This window comes from Asterias rubens, chromosome 5 (assembly GCF_902459465.1).
Source record: "Asterias rubens chromosome 5, eAstRub1.3, whole genome shotgun sequence".
In the NCBI taxonomy this organism is placed as follows: domain Eukaryota; kingdom Metazoa; phylum Echinodermata; class Asteroidea; order Forcipulatida; family Asteriidae; genus Asterias; species Asterias rubens.
In genome coordinates this window covers 777,174-801,799 of record NC_047066.1, presented here as the reverse complement: position 1 = coordinate 801,799, position 24,626 = coordinate 777,174, and the positions used below count along the sequence as shown (strand labels likewise).

General features: G+C 37.9%; 1 protein-coding gene across 3 annotated transcripts; it reads right to left on the bottom strand.

Moving 5' to 3' along the window:
- On the bottom strand, positions 1-24,626 carry LOC117290010 (GPN-loop GTPase 3-like). Of its 3 annotated transcripts, none has more exons than XM_033771230.1 (9): positions 24,547-24,626; positions 21,808-21,915; positions 20,051-20,159; positions 18,684-18,771; positions 8,401-8,480; positions 6,674-6,808; positions 5,491-5,596; positions 1,813-1,903; positions 1-860 (listed from the first exon to the last, which is right to left on the bottom strand). In XM_033771230.1, the coding sequence occupies exons 2-9, from the start codon at positions 21,853-21,855 to the stop codon at positions 690-692; spliced, it is 828 nt and encodes a 275-aa protein (XP_033627121.1). In that variant the 5' UTR covers positions 21,856-21,915; positions 24,547-24,626; the 3' UTR covers positions 1-689. The 3 variants fall into 3 exon arrangements, with proteins under 3 accessions (XP_033627121.1, XP_033627123.1, XP_033627122.1); XM_033771232.1 differs by having other exon boundaries at positions 24,464-24,622; XM_033771231.1 differs by having other exon boundaries at positions 24,469-24,622.

The following is a 24,626-nucleotide window of genomic DNA, read 5'->3' as shown; positions in this document are numbered from 1 at the left end:
AAGACACAGAAAAGCTTAAATAAAATAACACAGGCAGAACCTAATATCATTAGCTTTCTTTGTACACAAAAGTCAATAGAACTGAGCTGTGAATCATCTTTTGTTTTAATTTGGAAAAGGGGATTGCCCTGCACTTAAAATGTATAACTACAAAATGGAGATAAAGCAGGTTGCAGCTTGACAAAATATTTGTATATATATATACATAACAACAAGTAGGGGAGTTGGGCTTAGCTTTCAATCCAGACTTAGCTGGCTTAGTCAGCGTAATATGCAGTTCAATGGGAGACTTTTGAGACGCTGGCGGCAGCAGACATAACTGTCCTTTTACTTGGTGGCTCCACTGAGCGTGCGTGCATATGCTCAGGTCTGAGCATGCACACTCCCAGCGAGAACTGTGAACAAAGACTGTCAAAAAGACTGCCATTCCAAGTATGCAGATATGGTGATCAGTAAGTCATCAATGAGTGTTAGACTGTGCTGGAGGAGAACTGTCAGAAGAAACTGGCATTCAAGCCATCATCGACACTCATCACAATAGAAAATCTTCTCATCCTCTTTAATTGATGTTCTGATTTCACTTTTGTTTTGCATAAAAGTTCAACTAAATGTTGACTCTTGAAGCAGCTATCCACAAGCCCCACTGTACGCATCATCTTCATCAACATCTCTTGGTACCCTTGAAGCTGCTATCCACAAGCCCCATTGTCCGCATCATCTTCATCAACATCTCTTGGTATCCGAACATCCTGGTCTTCATCAAACTGTAACGTTGTGTCGATGCTGAGCAAAAGGTCCCCAATTGATTCTTCATCAGTTGGATCCAGCGGGATGAATCGCACAAGACTATAGTCCTCAATCTTGGGAGAAAGAGACAAAGGTTTTATTCCCTAGGAAAGTTATTTCGTAAGCAGTTATACTACTTGTTGAAATGATTCTTAATTTATTTCCACCAATACATAAACACAAATTGCGAAAATAAACAACATCAAACAATATAACTGTTGTTTAGACATTTATTTCAATATTGGCAACAACAAGAAAAGCATCAAACGCAATTCAACCATTATACAGGCTACATAATTGAAACATACTATAATATGGCTAAAGATACTCCGCTAAGTTATTACCAATATGCAGGGAAAATTTGAAGCATAGTGCTTTTTTTAAATCTTACCCTGGGACAGACAAGACTATGACAAAACAAGGTGTGATGCACGATATTGAATGATACAAAATAAAAAACAACAAAAAGTCAAGTTTGGTAAACACACATGCCCAGCAAGCCAGTCCAATTCTTGACATTTGACCTAGGTGGTCAACAAATAATAGGCTTTTGAGTCCAATCCATACAACAAGTTTTGGGATAATACGCCAAGCCCTCCTTAAGTTATAGATCTGACTACGTTTCTTTTTTTTTTAGCCCTAAGGTCACCCAGCCAAAACGGAAGGACATGTAAATATATAAATAAATAAATGATAGTTAGTTTCTACATGACTTGAACAATGTCCCTGATAATTTTGTGTCGTTCTGAAATATTGAAATATTGCATGAGCATCTCAAAATACTTTACTCTTCCAATGGTCTTGCTTAAATCTGGATAAATATATAGCCGAAAAATTGAGATTTGCAACAGATAGTTAGTGTTTGTTCTTTTTGGGAAAATCCAAATAAACTGAAATGATTTCTCTGATGAGTTGCAGAGATTCTAGAAAAAATCCCTTTCACAATTATAACTAGTTGAGAAATTGATTTGTTTTTTAGTTTGGTAAGCAGTTTGCAACAGTTATTATTATTTTGTTTTTACTTACCAAGTTTGCAAATGCCTTGTTCAGCTTCTCAAACTTTGGCGAAAAATGTTGGGCTTCACAGAGAAGCAACTGTGGATCCGGATCCAGAAACCTGCAGAGGAAAAAGGACAATAAAAGATGAATGTTTTGCAAATGGATTACAATTTTAAGCTTTACATTTTAAATCTTTTAATAATTCTCCAGTTTTACCCCAATAAAAAAGGTACAACTAACAGTAAAATAAACAACCTAATTTGCATAATAATATTCATCTTTATAAGAGTATGTTCTTTAATTTCAAATTCAATACAACTATTTACTTTGTACCTTTTGATGGTTGTATGTAACTCATCTAAGGGCATTTACCCTTTATATACCCTTTATGCTTATTTGAGCATATCAAAATTAATTTAAATGTGTAATAATTTGTAGTATACTAATATCATTATTATCTAATAATGTGGAGACATGGGAAGGAAGCCGCATTCACCAAAATACAATAAATAAATGCAAAAAAACCATACAATGACGTCTACCATGTGGTCTCCTGTACTACTCAGTTCTTATATACCGGTAGCGCCTGATCACATCCCTGAGGGGCGTATCAAAGTGCTCAGTATTGTTTCCTGCAATGTTTGTGAGCTACGTTTTGAAGTATGAGACCTATTCCTTTAAAGCACCATGTATTGGTTTACAGGGTGCTGTGGCGCAATATGCTGCCAATTACTTTTCGATAAATGCACTGGGTTCTTTTGCGTATGTTACACAACATGGGACCAACAGTTTTACGTCCCATCCGAAGGACGAAGCAATGTAAAGTGTCTTGCTTAAGGACACAAGAGCCACAACTGGGGATTCAAACCCACACTCTGCTGATCAGAAACACCAGTTTGAATTTGGTTTCAATCATCCAATACAAAATAGACAAAAAGTCACTAAAATAATATATCCATTACACAATGTGTAATGACGCAAAAAGGTCAACACAAGGCTGGCAATACATGAGTTTACAATTACCGGATACAATGGCAGTCCTTCAAATCACAATATTTCTGGAATAAAATGAGGGTTTAAACACAAAACAATACTCACAGACTGTTGGATTACTTACCCCTCTAATATAAATAGTGTTTGGAGCATGGTCAGAGCCATGCTCCCTACAAAATAGAGGGAGATACAGGGAGAACATAATAATAATGCTCTCTCATGCTCAGAGCTACAAAAGGAATGGGCCATATTTTTGACCGCGTGAGGGCGCTCTCAATCACTTCCGGGGGTATATTCATTCATACGCAAAACAGTTTTTAAAGATTGGAACACATTATAACCACAGACATCTAATCCATCACAGACAATAAGACTTTTAAAGGAGCCGTTATAATCCACCTCTAAAGCAAATTGAAACTACGGCGCAACAAAAGTGACAGAACGCCTATTAATTTGTGCAGGGCGAATCGCGTGTACCCCCGGAAGTGATCAAAATACTATTTATAGCGCCCTCGCGCGGTCAAAAATAAGGGGCATTGAGAGTGAGTTTACAGGTCGCGACCCACACGTTAACTTTTTTTACTATGAATTATGTAAATCACAAATTCGGATTCAACAGTTGAACGCCGAGGGCGCACTTGGGCTCCCTTTATTAATATTAGGTGACTGATCATATAACAAGACTGGTTTGCATGGTGGAGATACAATCCAGTAAGGCTCGGGGTATAATAGGTCTATACATCCTACATGAGTAGCATTTTAAACTTTGCATGGTGGAGATACAATCCAGTAAGGCTCTGGGTATAATAGGCCTATACATCCTACATGAGTAGCATTTTAAACTTTGCATGGTGGAGATACAATCCAGTAAGGCTCGGGGTATAATAGGCCTATACATCCTACATGAGTAGCATTTTAAACTTTGTAAGGTGGAGATACAATCCAGTAAGGCTCGGGGTATAATAGGCCTATACATCCTACATGAGTAGCATTTTAAACTTTGCATGGTGGAGATACAATCCAGTAAGGCTTGGGGTATAATAGGCCTATACATCCTACATGAGTAGCATTTTAAACTTTGCATGGTGGAGATACAATCCAGTAAGGCTTGGGGTATAATAGGCCTATACATCCTACATGAGGGCAATTCCACGGTGACTCGTGCTACAGTTTATGGTGTCCTTTTTCATACTCCAGGCTCCAGTTATTAAACAATATTTGATTTGAATCTTAATGTTTTGTATTTTGAAAGCCAACATCCAACCAAGGCTAGATCCTCATAGTAATTTGACAAGAAAAACATTAATTGTTGTATGCATGGGACAGCTCTGAATATCGGTAACTCGTGCTACGAGCAGAGGGCATGCTAAAAAATTACCCATTTTTATTTTGATCGTGTCCTGAAACAAAAACCAATCAAGTCTAATTGATTATATGATGAGTAACTACTATGCCGAAGTTTATTATGGTATACCTTATTATGGTATATTAATTCACAAAATGTCAAAGTTTCTTAAATAGCATTCTTCAGCAACTTGTAAAATAATTTTGCCCAATTTGCACAACTTCACCGGGAAAGTGGTCTCCTTCATAAGGCTTCATATTCAACCACAATATTTACAAACCATCGACCATCACAAATCTCAGTCTTTAGGTCTTTAGTAGTTTGCCTGCCACTGCCTACCATAGACCCCAGGCTTTAATATTGCATTTATACTAATCATTATATGCAATAGAGAGCTCTCAGTTGTTGCCAAGTAATACTTGGTAAAACTTGGTAACTCGTGCTACAGTTTTTAACGGATCATTAAAATGCAGTAGATAATGCTTGACAGTTCAATTTCTTATAAATACTTGAGGCACCAATGGTAGAGGATAGATATTAATTGGCATCAATTAAAGTGTCACCATTTTGTAGTAAATTTAAAAAATGTATGTTTCGGTAACTCGTGCTACACTATATCTAAAGTATCTGAAGGTAAGCGCTGAAAGGAAAAGTGGAGGGTTATCATCATCATCATTCGGCATAGACTTGCGTCCGTGGCCGCCTCGTACTCGGGTTGTAATGGTGGCGCACTCCTGGAGATGCCGCCATCACCTGGTGTCTTTCAATCGCTTCTCGTCTCAGTTCTTTGACGCTTCTTCCACTCCACTTTGAGACGTTGTCTATCCAGCGCAGCTTAGGGCGGCCTCTGCCTCGAATTGTGCCTGTAGGCAGACCATCTATAGCTGCGCCGGGTAGGCCTCCCTGTCTCATCACATGAGCGCACCATTACGCCTTCCGCGGAGGGTGATGGTTAAAATTGGATGAATATTTCTTGTACACCATATTTCATGGATATAAAATGTATTGACTTTTATTGAAAACTGCTTATTGCTGAAAACATTGGACCCATTTGAAAAAAGTCAAAGTTTTTAAGGTTTTCCCACTGAAAAATACACTTCCCGAACAAATGATTTTTTAATAATCAAACTGTGAAGCAAATCCTAAAAAAAGTTTTGAAGTTGCTGGCATGTGTTTGGAATAATAAGAAAGTGTAAAGAAACATGTTAGCACAATTTGATTTTTTTGAGTCATGTCCACTTTGGCTTGGAAATGCCCATGAGTAGCACTTTAAACTTTGCATGGTGGAGATACAATCCAGGAAGGTTTGCAATAAGAAAGTGACAAAATTTGACGAATATCTGAGAGGGTACAAATATCCAACTTACTTTTCAACATCTTTCTTTGCTTTCTTGCTCAGTAGGTCCATCTTGGACATAACATTGATATGTGCAACCTCAAGGTTTACCATTGTAGAAAGAGCAGCCATGATACCTGAGCAGTATAGAATACAAGAATGTAACCTGGAATCATGTTCTTAAAGATAGTCCTAACTTACTAGTCCTCTTTAGGAGCTACTACAAACTTAAGACTAGTCTTACTCGAGATAAGACTAGTCTACTCTTTGTGAAACCTACCCCAGGGGTCGATTGCACAAAGAACTTACATGTAGGTTAGGACTAATCCTAGTACTAAAAACTTAAAGCCATTGGACACTTTCGGTAAACAGTATTGTTCAAAGGCCCACACTTCGTGTATCATAACTTATATATAAAATAACAAACCTGTGAAAATTTAGGCTCAATCGGTCATCGGAGTCGGGAGAAAATAACGGGAAAACCCACCCTTGTTTCCACACGTTTCGCCGTGTCATGACATGTGTTTCAAATAAATCCTGTAATTCTCGATATCGAGAATTGATAATTGTTTTAATGTTTTCTCAAAAAGTAAAGCATTTCATGGAATAATATTTCAAGAGAAGTCTTTCACCATTACCTTCTGTAAACCCTGTAAGTTATTTGTAAATCTGTGAACTTTTTTTTTTTTTCTGTTCCGAAAGTGTATACATGTAATGGCTTTAAGGCAAATCCTAAGTTAGGACGAGTCATCCTAACTCTAAATAAGACTAGTCTAACTCTTTCAGAAATCCACCACAGCACCTACCAAACTAGAAAGTATTTTATTCCAACAAAGAGAACATGTTTCTGAAGGCAGCATAGGTTTTTAAGGCTTTGCAGGGTAGGGATAGATATTATTCATTATTATTTCACTTCATTTATTTTTGTTGTGCAGCCAAGGACTCCCTGAAAAGCAAACTTAATCACTGTACTGGCCAAGAACCCCATGGAGAGAAGACAAGAAAGGAAGTTTCAGTCTTAGATGTGGGAGGAAAACCCACGCAGTCGGGTAGGGACTGAAAACCCACTCCACATAGTGCCCCCAGTGGGATATGAACCAGGGTCTTACAGATGGAAGGCGAGGAAAGATACATTTAAAGATACATAAAGATACATTACTATTGGCTCTAGTATATTAGTTGTGAAATAAAACAATAATATAATCCTTTGTTACCTGAGAAGAACTTTGCAGTGTCCACCATGAACTGAGAGTCTATGAGAAATACTGCACACAGTCTAAAATCCCAGCTCTGGAGGGTTTCCACAAACTGCTTCATGACTGGGATGTGTGTGTATAACTCAATCTGCCCTGAGAATAGCAAAGCAAAAGAGAAAATTGTTGACTCCCACTGGCATGATACTTCACGGAGGCGATTGCCTTCATTCCCCCTGGTCATTGCCTTGGTGCCCTTAAAATGCTACAGTACACAATTTCCTGATAAGGTAACCAGGGAAATTTTTGTCGGTGCCCTTCCCCTTTCAAAACCGAAGCATACAGGCCCTGCTCCTAGAATGATGCAAAAGGGAAATTACACACGCCTTTTCTGTCCGCCATTTTGACAGTCACAATGTACACTAAGGAAGAGACCCCCACCAACCTGATGAAAACCCTTTCCTAGTTGTGGAAGGAGTCAAAAAATATCATTGGTTTTTACAAAAGTCAATTCAACAGATGTTGGTTGTGAATCAGGGATAAAGAATACAACTTTTTGTTTTACCCTAAATTCGATGTTTACTCAGTACTTTCCAGAGTTCTGAAAAAAATCCAGTCAAATCACTCGGATGGGATCTGAAACCTTGACTCTTGCATTGCTAGAGCAGATGTCTTACCACTAGACCACTGAGATTGCCCGGTGGCTAGAGGCAGCGAACCTATCACTCGGATGGGATCTGAACCCTTGACTCTTGCATTGCTAGAGCAGATGTCTTACCACTAGACCACTGAGATTGCCCGGTGGCTAGAGGCAGCGAACCTACACAACTTGGGAAAGTACTGAGAATACAGTGCTAATAAACATTGGTGTAAGAGTACAAACAAGTTTTATAAATAAACTTATTCAAATCCTCTAGTATTCAATAAACACACCATCCAACCAACCTGTGAAAATATCATTAAACTTGTTTGTAAACTAAACCGAAAACAAAGTATTCATTTAAAGGGAAAGGTAAGGTCATACTTTGGTACAAAAATTGTCTATCTCAAAGATACAAATAAAGATGGTAATGGTGGTAACCATCCTGTAATTATTTCTTCTAAAATGCCCTCATTTATTAGAAATTCACAAAAGTAGGTCAACAGATTTGATTCTCCGAGAGGAGTTTCGGAAAGGTTGCAGCTTACACCAGAACAAGAAGATAATTCAACTAGCGAAGGAATTTTGTGTTTAAAGGGTCTGTATAATGGTAATAACTCTGAAAATGTATGACAATAAAAAACTGACTTTACTATATGTGCAGATAGTATAAAGCATTTAGAACAACATTTTCATTTTCAAGTATTGCGGTTATGGAAAAAGATATCACTTTTTATCCCCCAAAATTTGAATCTGAGAAGCATGACTGACAGTAATGTTTCTCAGATTGTGTACCTTCCTGCATGGACATTACCCCTTGGGATTTTCAGTAATATCTCAAAAATGCTTTGAGCTCAATTGGTCGTCAAAGTTGTGAGATAATAATAAAAGAAAAAACACCCTTGTCACACGAAGTTGAGTGCTTTCATATGCTTGATTTCGAGACCTCAAATTTTAAACCCGAGGTCTCTAAATCAAAGCCGTTTCTCACAATGTTTTATACTATCAACCTCTCCCCATTTCTCGTTACCAAAATAAGGTTTTATGCTAATAATTATTTTGAGTAATTACCAATAGTTCTACTGCCTTTAAATAAACATGTTTGTACCTGGACAGTCAAATATAAGATAATCGTCTTCAATATCACCAAGCTGCTCCTTCAACCAGTCAAAATTCTGCGCAAAATACCTGCATATTTGAGAAGGGAAAAGTGTTAAAGCGTGTTAAAAATGTTTACAATAAAGGGACCTTTGACACTCAAAACATTTTTGGTCTTACACACAAAATACATTTTGTAAAATAATAAAAAATGATACAATTAAGCAAGGGACCCTTGCTAAATTGCTCTGATGTGAAAGGAGCTTAACTGCTTCCACCTAAGACGAGTCTCCTATTCGATTCTGTCATTTTTTAATTGACGATTGAAAAAAGGGGCCAAAATAAAAAGACGTTTACATATTTTAAATGAAAAGAGACAGGTACAACATTTTGTACAATGGATCCAACATGGAATCTGTTGATTGCTTTTAGATGAAAATAATCCCATCCAATATCAAAGAAGACTTATATTGCCATTTTAATTGGCAGTAGTCTCGACATCAGTTTCTTCAATATGCTTGATAAACTAAGAATCAGCAATTTGACATCCCTGTTAAAGGGTGTATGTAACTTTTGTAGGACAAAAAACACAATGTCCACAGATTTACACTAAACTTACACAGTTTGAAGATAATGATAGTAGAAAGCTTCCCTGAAAATATTACGTGCTGAGGTGCTGTAGTTTTTGGGAAATGAGTAAAACAAAGTCATGATTCATGAAAATAATTTTCGTCTCATGAGACGAAAATTATTTTAATCATTTACAACGTATTTTCATGACATTGTTTTACTCATTTCCCAAAAACTACAACACCTCAGTAAGTAAGATTTGTAGGGAAGCTTTCCACTATCATTATCTTCAAACCCTGTAAGTTTAATGTAAATCTATGGACATTTTGAAAAAGTACCCAAATCCTTTAAAGGCAGTAGAACTATTGGTAATTAGTCAAAATAATTATTAGCATAAAACCTTACTTGGTAACGAGTAATGGGGAGAGGTTGGTAGTATAAAACATTGTGAGAAACGACTCCCTCTGAAGTGGAGTAGTTTTCGAGAAAGAAGTAATTTTTCACGAATTTGATTTTGAGACCCCAAGTTTAGAATTTGAGGTCCCGAAATCAAGCATCTGAAAGCACACAACTTTGTGTGACAAGGGTGTTTTGTTCTTTCATAGTTATCTCGCAACTCCAACAACCAATCAAGCTCAAATTTTCACAGGTTTGTTATTTTATGCATATGTTGAGATATACAGCAAGTAAGAAGGCTGGTTTTTGACATTTACCAATAGTGTCTACTGGCTTTAAAGGGAAAGTATATGTTTAGTAATCACTCTTAGAATGAATGGAAGTAAAATCTTTTGGTTAGAAGCCTATAGCAGCTTCCGATAGTACAAAACATTTTGAGAAACATTTCACATACATAACAATATATCAATTTTTATCAATATATCAGAGTTAAGACAAGGTACACGTTTGGTAATTGTCAAAGACCAGTGTTCTCACTTGGTGTATCCCATCATAAGCATAAAATAACAAGCCTGTGAAAATTTGGGCTCAATTAGTCATCGAAGTTGCGAGAAAATGATGTAAAAAAACACCCTTGTTGGACGAGTTTCAGAAAGGAATAAAAGACTTCTAGCTAGAAGTCTTTTACTATTTGAGTGAGAAATTACCTCTTTCTCAAAAACTATGTTACTTCAAAGAAAGTCGGTTTCCACAATGTTTTATACTATCAACAGCTCTCCAATGCTCATTACCAAGTCAGTTTGAGTAATTACCAAACGTTTACCAACAAAGCAGGGGTTTGCCCCAGTGTTCCTGGTTTGATTGGCTACATATTGCACCACACCACAGAACCCTACAGGCCCATTCCACGTTACGTGTGCTACAGTATTTTATGTGGTGTGAGGCCTGCTGGAAAAATACTAGACTTAACTTTTCACAAATATGTAACAAAAATCTTCTACAGGTACACACTAATGGCTGAAACTTAAAAAAATTGTTGAGGACATTTGAGTGACAGTTGTACAAGACTTCTTGTGAGCGTTACGTGTGTTTCTCAGACAAACAAGACAAAAATAAAACTAAAGTTCAAGTTGAAAACTCTGTGAATTGCAATGAGCTTTTGAATGGAACTATTGTGCATTATGTAGATGAATTGTGTCCCTGTCCAATAATTACCATCAGAAAAGTGTCTGTTATAAGTGGGGTCTGTCAAATCAAAAATACTATGTTACGTGTGTTACATTTTTCTGTTACATGTGTTACACAGTCTGAAATGGGATTGCTGAATTAGTAATTTAAGGTAGAATGAAAGCTGTTCCTTACATTGTATGAGCTGCATCTATGTTTGTGCATGTTAAGTCACAATACTAGGCTTGCATGTAAAGTGCTTTCAGAATGTTTGAGTGCCCATCATCATGACATGACCAATCACATGGGGTCACATGAATCCTTGATAAAGCAGTGTGATTTTGCTATGGCTTGTACTGCGAGTACCAAAGTGAAGTGCAAAGTGATCTTTGATCAAGTTAAAGTTTAAACTTGCTCACTGCAGCTCTGTACCATCAAAATGAGAATATCGTATCTTCTTGTAACAGTTTATCCTGTCTGGAATGTGGAACAACAAATAATAACTGCCACATCTCCCACTGAAACTTCCTTCCTCGTCTTCTCTCCATAGGGTTGTTGGCTAGTACAGTGATTAAGCTCACAAACAGAATAAATGAAATGAAATGAGATGAGATGAGATGAGATGAGATGAGATGAGATGAGATGAGATGAGATGAAATAAACTATCCTCAGCAACTTGTTTAAAAGCAAAAGCAACTATGGACGAGAGCACCCAAACGCACCAAAACGCAATTCAATCAGTTCCAGTACACAACTCCAAAACAGAATTCCATTTACTGTGTTTATAAAGTTGTTTTAGAGGGTTTCAGGAGACACTTGCAAAAAAAACATTTCTGTTGCAATTTTGTCTAGGTCAAACCATAGATTGACTAGACTATAAGTCAGAGTTACGAGCAACAACAAAGAAAATACAGCGGAGATAATGTTGATAATGCAGGGAAGACTTGGGGTAAATAACCCATACCATTATCAAGATTGCGCTGTTCAGGAACATTGACAAAACCTTTCAACGTACATGTAACTCCCTTAAGTCAGAGTTATGAGCAACAACAAAGGACAGAAGGCGGACAGTAAAGGAAATAAGGCAGATATAATTTAAAGTACTACATGCAGGGAAGACTTTGGAGAAATAAACCAAACCATTATCAAGATTGTGCTGTTAAGGAAGATTGACAAAACCTTCTTAATACTGCAATCTTCCTAAAGTTTTTGCTTTAATTTGCACTTCAATTTGAGATTTCTGTGTATTGTATTATAAGTAATTATTATCAGTAATTGTTTACTCTTTTAAATGAGCAGGGTTCTGGGAGGGCAAATATTTTTGTGAGGACAGGTTTGTTTTACTTTGCCTTTACCTGGACGGCCCCTGCTCGTTATATTGTATAGTCCCCAAAACAGAAATAAAATGTTAAATAAAAGGATCCTGAAGACAATACTAAAAAGAGCTTTTAAAAACAGAAACAAAAGTTGAGTCTTGCTGGAAAAATTACACTTGAAATCCCAACAATGTTTATCAACACTTGAAATATGAAAAGTAGCAATTGATGTGGATCATCAACACATGTGTGCAATCTGCAAGGATAAACTGAGTATAATTTATTTTATCCCTTACACCGATGTGTATCGCACTGTATACTCAGTACTTTCCCCTTACACCGATGTGTGTTAGCACTGTATACTCAGTACTTTCCCCTTACACCGATGTGTGTAAGCACTGTATACTCAGTACTTTCCCCTTACACCGATGTGTATCGCACTGTATACTCAGTACTTTCCCCTTACACCGATGTGTGCTAGCACTGTATACTCAGTACTTTCCCCTTACACCGATGTGTGTTAGCACTGTATACTCAGTACTTTCCCCTTACACCGATGTGTATCGCACTGTATACTCAGTACTTTCCCCTTACACCGATGTGTGTTAGCACTGTATACTCAGTACTTTCCCCTTACACCGATGTGTGTTAGCACTGTACACTCAGTACTTTCCCCTTACACCGATGTGTGTAAGCACTGTATACTCAGTACTTTCCCCTTACACCGATGTGTGCTAGCACTGTATACTCAGTACTTTCCCCTTACACCGATGTGTGTTAGCACTGTATACTCAGTACTTTCCCCTTACACCGATGTGTATCGCACTGTATACTCAGTACTTTCCCCTTACACCGATATGTGTTAGCACTGTATACTCAGTACTTTCACCTTACACCGATGTGTATCGCACTGTATACTCAGTACTTTCCCCTTACACCGATGTGTGTTAGCACTGTATACTCAGTACTTTCCCCTTACACCGATGTGTGCTAGCACTGTATACTCAGTACTTTCCCCTTACACCGATGTGTGCTAGCACTGTATACTCAGTACTTTCCCCTTACACCGATGTGTGTTAGCACTGTATACTCAGTACTTTCCCCTTACACCGATGTGTGTTAGCACTGTATACTCAGTACTTTCCCCTTACACCGATGTGTATCGCACTGTATACTCAGTACTTTCCCCTTACACCGATGTGTGCTAGCACTGTATACTCAGTACTTTCCCCTTACACCGATGTGTGCTAGCACTGTATACTCAGTACTTTCCCCTTACACCGATGTGTGTTAGCACTGTATACTCAGTACTTTCCCCTTACACCGATGTGTATCGCACTGTATACTCAGTACTTTCCCCTTACACCGATGTGTATCGCACTGTAAACTCAGTACTTTCCCCTTACACCGATGTGTGTTAGCACTGTATACTCAGTACTTTCCCCTTACACCGATGTGTGCTAGCACTGTATACTCAGTACTTTCCCCTTACACCGATGTGTGTTAGCACTGTATACTCAGTACTTTCCCCTTACACCGATGTGTATCGCACTGTATACTCAGTACTTTCCCCTTACACCGATGTGTGTTAGCACTGTATACTCAGTACTTTCCCCTTACACCGATGTGTATCGCACTGTACACTCAGTACTTTCCCCTTACACCGATGTGTGTTAGCACTCTATACTCAGTACTTTCCCCTTACACTGATGTGTATCGCACTGTATACTCAGTACTTTACCCATACACCGATGTGTGCTAGCACTGTACACTCAGTACTTTCCCCTTACACCGATGTGTGCTAGCACTGTATACTCAGTACTTTCCCCTTACACCGATGTGTGTTAGCACTGTATACTCAGTACTTTCCCCTTACACCGATGTGTGTTAGCACTCTATATCTCAGTACTTTCCCCTTACACTGATGTGTATCGCACTGTACACTCAGTACTTTCCCCTTACACCGATGTGTGTTAGCACTCTATACTCAGTACTTTCCCCTTACACTGATGTGTATCGCACTGTATACTCAGTACTTTACCCATACACCGATGTGTGCTAGCACTGTACACTCAGTACTTTCCCCTTACACCGATGTGTGCTAGCACTGTATACTCAGTACTTTCCCCTTACACCGATGTGTGTCGCACTGTATACTCAGTACTTTCCCCTTACACCGATGTGTATCGCACTGTATACTCAGTACTTTCCCCTTACACCGATGTGTATCGCACTGTATACTCAGCACTTTCCCCTTACACCGATGTGTGTTAGCACTGTATACTCAGTACTTTCCCCTTACACCGATGTGTGTTAGCACTGTATACTCAGTACTTTCCCCTTACACCGATGTGTGTAAGCACTGTATACTCAGTACTTTCCCCTTACACCGATGTGTGTTAGCACTGTATACTCAGTACTTTCCCCTTACACCGATGTGTGTTAGCACTGTATACTCAGTACTTTCCCCTTACACCGATGTGTATCGCACTGTATACTCAGTACTTTCCCCTTACACTGATGTGTATTGCATTGTACACTCAGTACTTTCCCCTTACACCGATGTGTATCGCACTGTATACTTAGTACTTTCCCCTTACACCGATGTGTGTAAGCACTGTATACTCAGTACTCTCCCCTTACACCGATGTATATTGCATTGTACACTCAGTACTTTCCCCTTACACCGATGTGTGTTAGCACTGTATACTCAGTACTTTACCCTTACACCGATGTGTATCGCACTGTATACTCAGTACTTTCCCCTTACACCGATGTGTGCTAGCACTGTATACTCAGTACTTTCCCCTTACACCGATGTGTATCGCACTGTATACTCAGTACTTTCCCCTTACACCGATGTGTGCTAGCACTGTATACTCAGTACTTTCCCCTTACACCGATGTGTGTTAGCACTGTATACTCAGTACTTTCCCCTTACACCGATGTGTATCGCACTGTATACTCAGTACTTTCCCCTTACACCGATGTGTGTCGCACTGTACACTCAGTACTTTCCCCTTACACCGATGTGTGTTAGCACTGTATACTCAATACTTTCCCCTTACACCGATGTGTGTTAGCACTGTATACTCAGTACTTTCCCCTTATACCGATGTGTGTTAGCACTGTATACTCAGTACTTTCCCCTTACACCGATGTGTGTTAGCACTGTATACTCAGTACTTTCCCCTTACACCGATGTGTGCTAGCACTGTATACTTTTTTCCCTTACACCGATGTGTGTTAGCACTGTATACTCAGTACTTTACCCTTACACCGATGTGTGTTAGCACTGTATACTCAGTACTTTCCCCTTACACCGATGTGTGTTAGCACTGTATACTCAGTACTTTCCCCTTACACCGATGTGTGTTAGCACTGTATACTCAGTACTTTCCCCTTACAACTATGTGTGTTAGCACTGTATACTCAGTACTTTCCCCTTACACCGATGTGTGTTAGCACTGTATTCTCAGTACTTTCCCCTTACAACTATGTGTGTTAGCACTGTATACTCAGTACTTTACCCTTACACCGATGTGTGTTAGCACTGTATACTCAGTACTTTCCCCTTACACCGATGTGTATCGCACTGTACACTCAGTACTTTCCCCTTACACCGATGTGTGTTAGCACTGTATACTCAGTACTTTCCCCTTACACCGATGTGTGTTAGCTCTGTATACTCAGTACTTTACCCTTACACCGATGTGTGTAAGCACTGTATACTCAATACTTTCCCCTTACACCGATGTGTGTTAGCACTGTATACTCAGTACTTTCCCCTTACACCGATGTGTGTTAGCACTGTATACTCAGTACTTTCCCCTTACACCGATGTGTGTTAGCACTGTATACTCAGTACTTTCCCCTTACACCGATGTGTATTGCACTGTATACTCAGTACTTTCCCCTTACACCGATGTGTATTGCACTGTATACTCAGTACTTTACCCTTACACCGATGTGTATCACACTGTACAATCAGTACTTTCCCGAGTTCTGTTAAAAAATCCACAGGCAAATCATTCATATACAGACTGGGCCCAATTTCATAGAGCTGCTTAAGCAAAAAATTTTCCTTAAGCAAAACATTAATTGCTTAGTAAAATCAGATTACCGGCCAAGACTCCACTCAATTGTAATGCTAAGTAAACAACAGCTTAATACTAGTCATAAGCAATGTATATGGCAGGAAATTTTGGCCAGTAACATGTGTAAAATAAGCGAACTATTTTCGTGCTTAAGCAATTTTTTTGGTTAAGCAGCTCTATGAAATTGGCCCCTGGTGGCTAGAGGCAACTCGAATTCTATGTTTTAGCAGCAGGTACTGCAATGATTTAATAGATGTTATTTTTGCAATGGTGAAAAAAAAATATAATTTGGTTTTACCTATAAATTGAGTAATTTGAAGTAATTTTGGATAACTTAAGCCGTGTGCGCATTGGATTCAAATAGTTAACTTACCGCCCCAAATTGTTAACTTACCGATATTAAATCCCAGTGTTAACAGCCGGTAGCTTTATAACGGGGTTGTAAGTTACTGGGTTTGTAGTTACCACCACAGGGCTGTTAACTTAACAGGTCTATTCAAGCCGCGATAACTTAACAATGTTAACTTAATAGGGACAAGAAGTCCAATGCGAATGCACCACTCTGGTAACTTAACAATACTGTCATGTTACTTCTATCTAAAAGGTCTGCTGATGTTGGAACCACCGCGTGTAACACACGCTGCTCCGAAAATTTCAGGTTAAAAGCATAGCTGCGTGTCCATTGTGTTTACGCATCACGCGGAGCCCAAACCTGAGCCGGAGGCCAAGCCGAGGTTCTAGAAAGGCCCCTGGTAAATTACCGGACACAAATTAATCCAAGTCGAACAGCTGTTAACTTACCGGGCCGGTAAGTTACTAGACTCAAAAGTCCAATGCGAACCTAGCTTTAAAGGGAATTTATGTTTGGAAAACACTCCTAAAATTAATGCCAATAATACTTTAATTGGTTAAAAGTATAGAAGCTTTTGATAGTATAAAACATTTTACGAAACATTTCACTTTGAAGTAATGTGGTTAGGGAAAAAAGAACTTATTTTTTCCCCCTACAATTTGAATTTGAGAAGTGCTATCAGTGCTGAATCAATCTTCCTGCGTGGACTAAACCACTCCGGATTCTCAGCAATATCTCAAAAATGCTACCAGCTTTTGAAATGATATTTTCACAGGTTAGTTTGATTGTTTATTTCATTTAAATGGGATTAAAATCGAACAGCTACAAAAAACAAATGTGTGGGTTTCTCTTAAAAGGCAAAATGTTCAATTATTTTAATCCCATAAAAATGGAAACATACACCAAAACACTAACATGTGACAATTTATATTTCACCTTTTTTGTTGTGTTTTTTTCAAATTTATATTTGGGGGCATATAGGTTTTCTCGGTCAATTTGGAAAAAAGAGCAGCCAATTTAACCTCCAAGCTATTCAATTTCTCGGTCAATTTGGAAAAAAGAGCAGCCAATTTAACCTCCAAGCTATTCAATTTCTCGGTCAATTTGGAAAAAAGAGCAGCCAATTTAACCTCCAAGCTATTCAATTTCTCGGTCAATTTGGAAAAAAGAGCAGCCAATTTAACCTCCAAGCTATTCAATTTCTCGGTCAATTTGGAAAAAAGAGCAGCCAATTTAACCTCCAAGCTATTCAATTTCTCGGTCAATTTGGAAAAAAGAGCAGCCAATTTAACCTCCAAGCTATTCAATTTCTCGGTCAATTTGGAAAAAAGAGCAGCCAATTTAACCTCCAAGCTATTCAATTTCTCGGTCAATTTGGAAAAAAGAGCAGCCAATTTAACCTCCAAGCTATTCAATTTCTCGGTCAATTTGGAAAAAAGAGCAGCCAATTTAACCTCCAAGCTATTCAATTTCTCGGTCAATTTGGAAAAAAGAGCAGCCAATTTAACCTCCAAGCTATTCAATTTCTCGGTCAATTTGGAAAAAAGAGCAGCCAATTTAACCTCCAAGCTATTCAATTTCTCGGTCAATTTGGAAAAAAGAGCAGCCAATTTAACCTCCAAGCTATTCAATTTGGAAAAAAGAGCAGCCAATTTAACCTCCAAGCTATTCAATTTCTCGGTCAATTTGGAAAAAAGAGCAGCCAATTTAACCTCCAAGCTATTCAATTTCGCACAAAATCGAATGCAACTGAAAAGAGTCATTCGATTTCGTTTTATGATTATTCAAATGTAATGTTGCGTCATTCGATTACACAAAATAGTTATTCAATCTAACAATTCATCAAAGCAGCAATCAAATTCGCAGCAATTCTTGAGGCGTGTGTGTCACGAAAAAGAATGACAATACGCTTAATTGAACGGAGTGCTGAATGAATTTGACTCAACTCAAAACGAAATTGAATGACCGAATTCTGAATTTGAAAAGCAGTAACAACTGCAGAGGCAAAACAGCTTTAATTCGAACGCACGATAATGAAATTGACTGCTGATTTGCCAAATTTGACAAAACCTAGATACATAACTAAATAACTTGAAACATATTTGTTATACTTGATATTCTAAATTAATTGTTTATTTTTAATCAGTCTGTCTGTTTGTTTATTGTTATAAAATGTTTAGTGTACTTGAATCAAAGCCAATTTTAGTTTCCACAGTGTGGGATAATTAAGTTCTTATCTTATCTAAATCTTATGTTATTTTACTTTGAAGTGAAATATTTCTCAAATGCTTTATACTATCAAACGCTTCTGTAGGCTTATAACCGAAGGTTTTTATTGCAATTAGTTTGAGAATGATTACCAAAAGTATGTGTTTCCTTTATTGTAATGACTTACTCCATACAGAAGACCAATCCACCGTTTGGTCCAAACCTGAGAGCATCGTCATCCATGACATCATCAACTTCAATTAATTCTCTTATATCTAAATAAAAAAAGTGAGACAAATATCATCAATAGTAAATGATAGAAAGTATAAACAAAAAGTATTTACTTTGGAGTAAGAGCATTATGTAAAAGCAAAACCTTGAAATTATAAAATGAAAAAAGAAGTTAACTTTTGAACATTTGCTAATAGACACTTCCATAAAATATGCTACCTAATTACATTCACGCATGCGTACCGACCCTATGGGTTGGCAAACGCCATAGAGATTTGCTTGAAGTAGATGCACAATCGCCTCTGCGTCATGCAGCCATTAGCCGCATATAAAACAGAGTGATTTTCCCGCATTTTGCCAACCAAAATGAACCTGATAATTATCTTTCAATTATTTTTAAAGAGTATTGAATATGCAAATGAGACAGATCTTTGGGGGTGTTGAGGCCGAGCGGACAAGAGCATCGGACTCAAGTTCTGGTGGTTAAGTCGCCGGAATCTGGGATCAAACCCTGGTCTTGACACTTGTGACCTTCAGCTTTTCTCTTTTCTGGGTGGAAAGAAGCAATGGTTAAAACCATTGCTTCTCTCCACCCAGGGGTAAAATGGGTACCTGTGAGGGCAGTGATGGTTTATGTGAATGATTAGATTGGGGCGCGGTAACTCGCAGCACCGACTGTATACTCCCCAGGGAGCTGAGATGGTTTAAGGAATGATTTAAGGCCCAGTGACCAGGGGGAATAATACTGGAAGCGCTTTGAGATGCACCTTCGGGCTTTGGTAAAGCGCTTTCTTCTCTGGCTGTTTGTTCAACTCATTGATTGTTCAACTCATTGATTGTTCAACTCACTGATTGTTCAACTCATTGATTGTTCAACTCATTGATTGTTCAACTCATTAATTGTTCAACTCATTGATTGTTCAACTCATTGATTGTTAAACTCATTGATTGTTCAACTCATTGATTGTTCAACTCATTGATTGTTCAACTCATTGATTGTTCAACTCATTGATTGTTCAACTCATTGATTGTTCAACTCATTGATTGTTCAACTCATTGATTGTTCAACTCATTTTGATTCAGGTCTTGCAAGATACATTCTGGGCTTGATTTCACCAAGCAATAAAATCCATCATAAGACAAATTGTCAGTCTTACCATAGTATTTTTTATTGCGTCATCACACTTCCCTTAGCAACTACGATTGATTTGCCGTTAAGATCAATCTTAGCTCTTTGTGGAATCTTCCCCATGTCCCTTTTATGAGCTACAAGCCCTGCCGTCTTGTAAATTCCCAAACCCCCTAATTCAAAACATGACATACCTGCAACTGGCTGATAATCAAAATACTCAGCAGCGGGGTCAAGGTTCACAACGTGAGCTGCTCGGTGGATATTCTCACAGTGACGCAGCATGTTACTGCAGTATGTGGACTGTAATTGAGAAAAAACACAAGGAGTTAATGAATATCCAAAGTTTGATAACAGCTACCTTTATTTGACGCTATCTCTTTTTTGGTTTGTTGTAGGAGATACATGTTGGTATTTAATACAAACTTATTAAGTGTATTACGCTTCAAAATGGCACAAAAACCAGCTCTCTAGGTGCTGTACTTCATAAGGTATTTTAATTTATCAATATAAACCACAAGGGAAACTGACTGGGTAAATTTGTAAATGATTTTTGGGGTTGAACAAAGAATTGACTAGAGTGGGATTCGAACCAACGACCTCCGGATTAACGTGCCGGCACTCTACCAACTGAGCTATCTAGCCCTATATTGGCGGTGTCCCTTTTTTGTCAATATCTTTGTTCGTGGGTGCCAGTCAGAAGCCATACAACCGTTAACTGCCGTGTAGCCAGGGATCACACCCAAATTACGATACAACCTGGGAAGCGGCAGCTAGGGGATCACCTTAAGGGGATGCGACTATTTGTTTCAGATATCAATATAAACCACAAGGGAAACTGACTGGGTAAATTTGTAAATGATTTTTGGGGTTGAACAAAGAATTGACTAGAGTGGGATTCGAACCATACAACCGTTAACTGCCGTGTAGCCAGGGATCACACCCAAAATATTTTAATTTGTGAGGTATTTCTAAAAGTTAGCTAAAAGTTTGTTATCGTGTATCTCACTAATTAAAGGCACTGGACACTCTCGGTAATTACTCAAAATAATTGTGAGCAACTAAACTTTCTTGGTAACGAGCAATGGAGAGCTGTTGTATAAAACATTGTGAGAAACGGCTCCCTCTGAAGTACTGAGCTTTTGGGAAAGAATAAACTTCCCACTAAAATATTTGAATTGATTTTGAGACCCAATCTGAGGTCTCGAAATCAAGCATCTGAAAGCACACAACTTGTGCGACAAGGGTGTTTTTTCTTCCATTATTATCTCACAACTTTGACAACCAATTGAGTTCAAATTATCACAGGTTTGTTATTTCTTTTGCATCGGTTGAGATACACCAAGTGAGAAGACTGGTCTTTGACAATTACCAAAGATGCCCAGTGCCTTAAGAGTCATAGATCAAACGAAATTCAATATTTGCCTTTTCTCACGGGTCCCAATCAATCGTTGAAAAATTGAAAACAAACCGAGTATTTAGGGGAAATTCTTGGTTGATTTGACACATAATGATTTTTTGAGATAATTGAAACGTTCTTTTTAAACCAAATTAGCGATCCAGCGTATTATTTAGTACAAGCCAAAGTATGACAATAATTATTTGCAATAGTAATTTTACACAACAGACCTACTTATTATTGAAAATAAAATCTATTGAATCATTGAATCAGGAATAGATGACCTGGTTTTATGTTAAGTGAGGGGAATGGTTCAAATCACAAGTGCATAAGTAAGCACATCACAGTGCAGTTGGATTTCTGGGGAAACAAAATACACCTGGCTTCATTATAATTGTATCATTGTTTATTTGGTATAATATCGTCCTGGAGAAAGGGGTCAATGAAATAAGATAAACTTAATTCTTTTAAATGTCTACATTTAAAAAACTAGTCCTTTATTAATGTAATAGCAAGTATAATATAAAAAGCAGAATTAATGATGCAATTAACCTTTCCACTGCCTGCTGGACCAATGACAAGCTGTGCATAACGCGGCATCCTGTTGGCAACAGCAGTTCAATTATCACAGAACGTCAAGTTGTCTATTTGTCATTTGATCTGGTGAGAAAATAAAAATCTAAACAATTTACTTGGGCTATAAAGGGGGTCCACAAGACAACAGGGCTTGGCACTCAAAATATTTACAGACCAGCAACATTTTGGCCAGACAGAATCAAACCCTTAACACTGTACCCATTCTCAGTACTTCTAGAAACTATTTATGGTATATAAGGCTCCCCCGTGAGCCTTATGTACTAGGGGTACAACATTTTGGGCCTCCTAAAATCTTCATTGATTAAATGTAGGTGAACGTTTTACGATCCACTGTCCTGTTTTCAAGGTAATATGGCTTTTTCTTTGAATAAAAAAAAAAAAAAATGATCAATGCCATATAACAACTGATTATTTTGATTATTTTTATTTTATTTTATTTTATTTTATTTATTTTTATTTTTAATAGCTTTCATTTGTTAATAAGAAGTATGCAAACATACATTTAAACTTGATGGACATTAAAATTTTCACACCACACACCGATCTTCGATGACTTCAGCTGGTCCCATTTGTTTTGAGTTTTTCCTGTTTTCAAGGCAAACGAGAAAGTATGGTTTCCCGGTGAAGCCATACAGTGAAGAAACATCTGCAGTGACTACAAGTGTTCTGTGAGACTTTGTGTTTGACTCTAAAGCCAGCAGTTGTCTTCATATCATTCAAAATATTTGTTATGACATAAAAATACCCATGGTAATTTGCAAAAAAATAAAAATAAAAAAATTAAATAGAAAGTGTGAATAATAATTGGCTTTCAAATCTGATTTTTATTTAGTCTTTTTCTTTCTTAACATTTATAACAAAAGCGCATAAATAAACAGTAATTAATTGAAACACCAAGCCGGTGTTTTAATTTTAATATTAATAATAAATAAGAATATTGATACGAGGGTTAAAAAATAATTCTCCAAATATATTAAAAAATGATATAAGGCACATGGCTTCTTTATTTAAGCCTCTGTATTTTTTTCCAGAATGCTCAGCAGAATTAGTTGTGATAACATAACCCTCATCCCGACGGCCGCCAGGCCTGTGCGGCCGTCGGGAGGAGGGTTACGTTATCGCAACTAAGCAGAATGTTTAGTCACATGATTTGATCATCGTGAATTGTGAATTGGAAAAGTGTTTGGTGAAACTTTTTCGGTGGGCAATTTTTTGTATATGGACCAAACATGATTAATTATGACAAAAATACCAAACTTTTTGCATTACAAGTGCAACTTATCAGTGGAGCCTTACGTGTTTCTAAGTAAGTTCAGTTTTGGTCAAGGGAGAGGAGACTCTTTCTTTGCTTGGCAAGTCAAACCACAAACTTTTATCTAGGGACTGTTTACATCGAACCCGAACAGAGAGGAGATTTGCAACAATTTTAGGGACACCTTGAAAACAGGACGTCCTATCATACGATACATTCATAATAATGCTTGCAAACGCCCGACCATTTGTCAACCACTCGCCAATGTTCCATGGTTACCTACGCATGAAGTACATCCTGACCTGGGTACAAGGTAGCCCAGGTTGGACTCCTCCATTGCAGGCAACGCGACGGTGTCCAAGGTATAAAGGTACTGTAGCATTGCGAAAAAATTTTCTTTTTTAAAATATATCTACTTAACTAAGGAAGCTAAACTTTTACTCACATGTTCCTTGTAGTTGGAACTCCAAGACGGTTTTATTTAAAATTGTTGAATTTTTGCCTTTGGTGTTCATATTTTGTGAAAAGAAAATTGAAATTGTATTTCCCACTCGCATGTCGAGAACGGACTTGCTTGCAAACACTTTCTTGCATTGATCACTACCGCCCTCTCGTGGCGGCTGGAGATGTGACAGTCTTTCTTAATTTGCGCAAGCTGCATTTTTGTTACGGCGCAAACTTCATTTTCCTCTGCTTTTTTTGAACGCACGACTGGCTTGCGCAAATTTAAAAAGGGTCATATTCATTGAGTACACCCAACGTATGGCCAATTACGGCACTAACTATACTCACACTATAAATTACGGCTCACACTATAAATTGGTACATGATGATCACATCGCTAGTGCAGAACTTCTGCTTTTTTCCGGCAATAATTTCTTCCATGGATATAATTGTTAGGTGTGAACTAATTGAAAATGTACTAAGGGACACTAAGAATATATGAACGGAATTTCAACTTCTCAAATCAGGTAAAAAATAATGAAAATTGTAGTCAAATTTGTGTTCGCATTGTAAAGAGCCTTTATACCCAGGACGTCAGTGCAGTGTGGCACTGACTGCAACCTACCAAGGCTAGGTACAAGGCAAAATCGCCCAATGATGGTCGACAATGAATAGTCAACTTTAGTCTCTTGTTCTCTTGTTGAACAAACTTGCCCTTATTAGTCTTAGTTGTCATATATGCACTACTCGCGCACGCATCGCCTATATCTTTGAGTTCAACAAACTATTCGCGTTAAACCTGTCCTTATTTATTGGGAATTTTGCTTTCTTCATTCAGACTTCACACAACTTCACAAGTCACAACCAACCAAAGAAAAGATATAAAGAAACTTTTGATCCACCAAATCAGCTAACCTTACCACCAATTCCATTGAATGAACCACACACCAACTGGGGCTATAGCATCTTTAACGAAAATTATGAATCTGATAACTTACAAAATTTAGTCCTCTGAATTCCAATTAGTAATATGAAAACACCAACATGTGAACCTACTACTGATGTTGTCTCGTGGGCG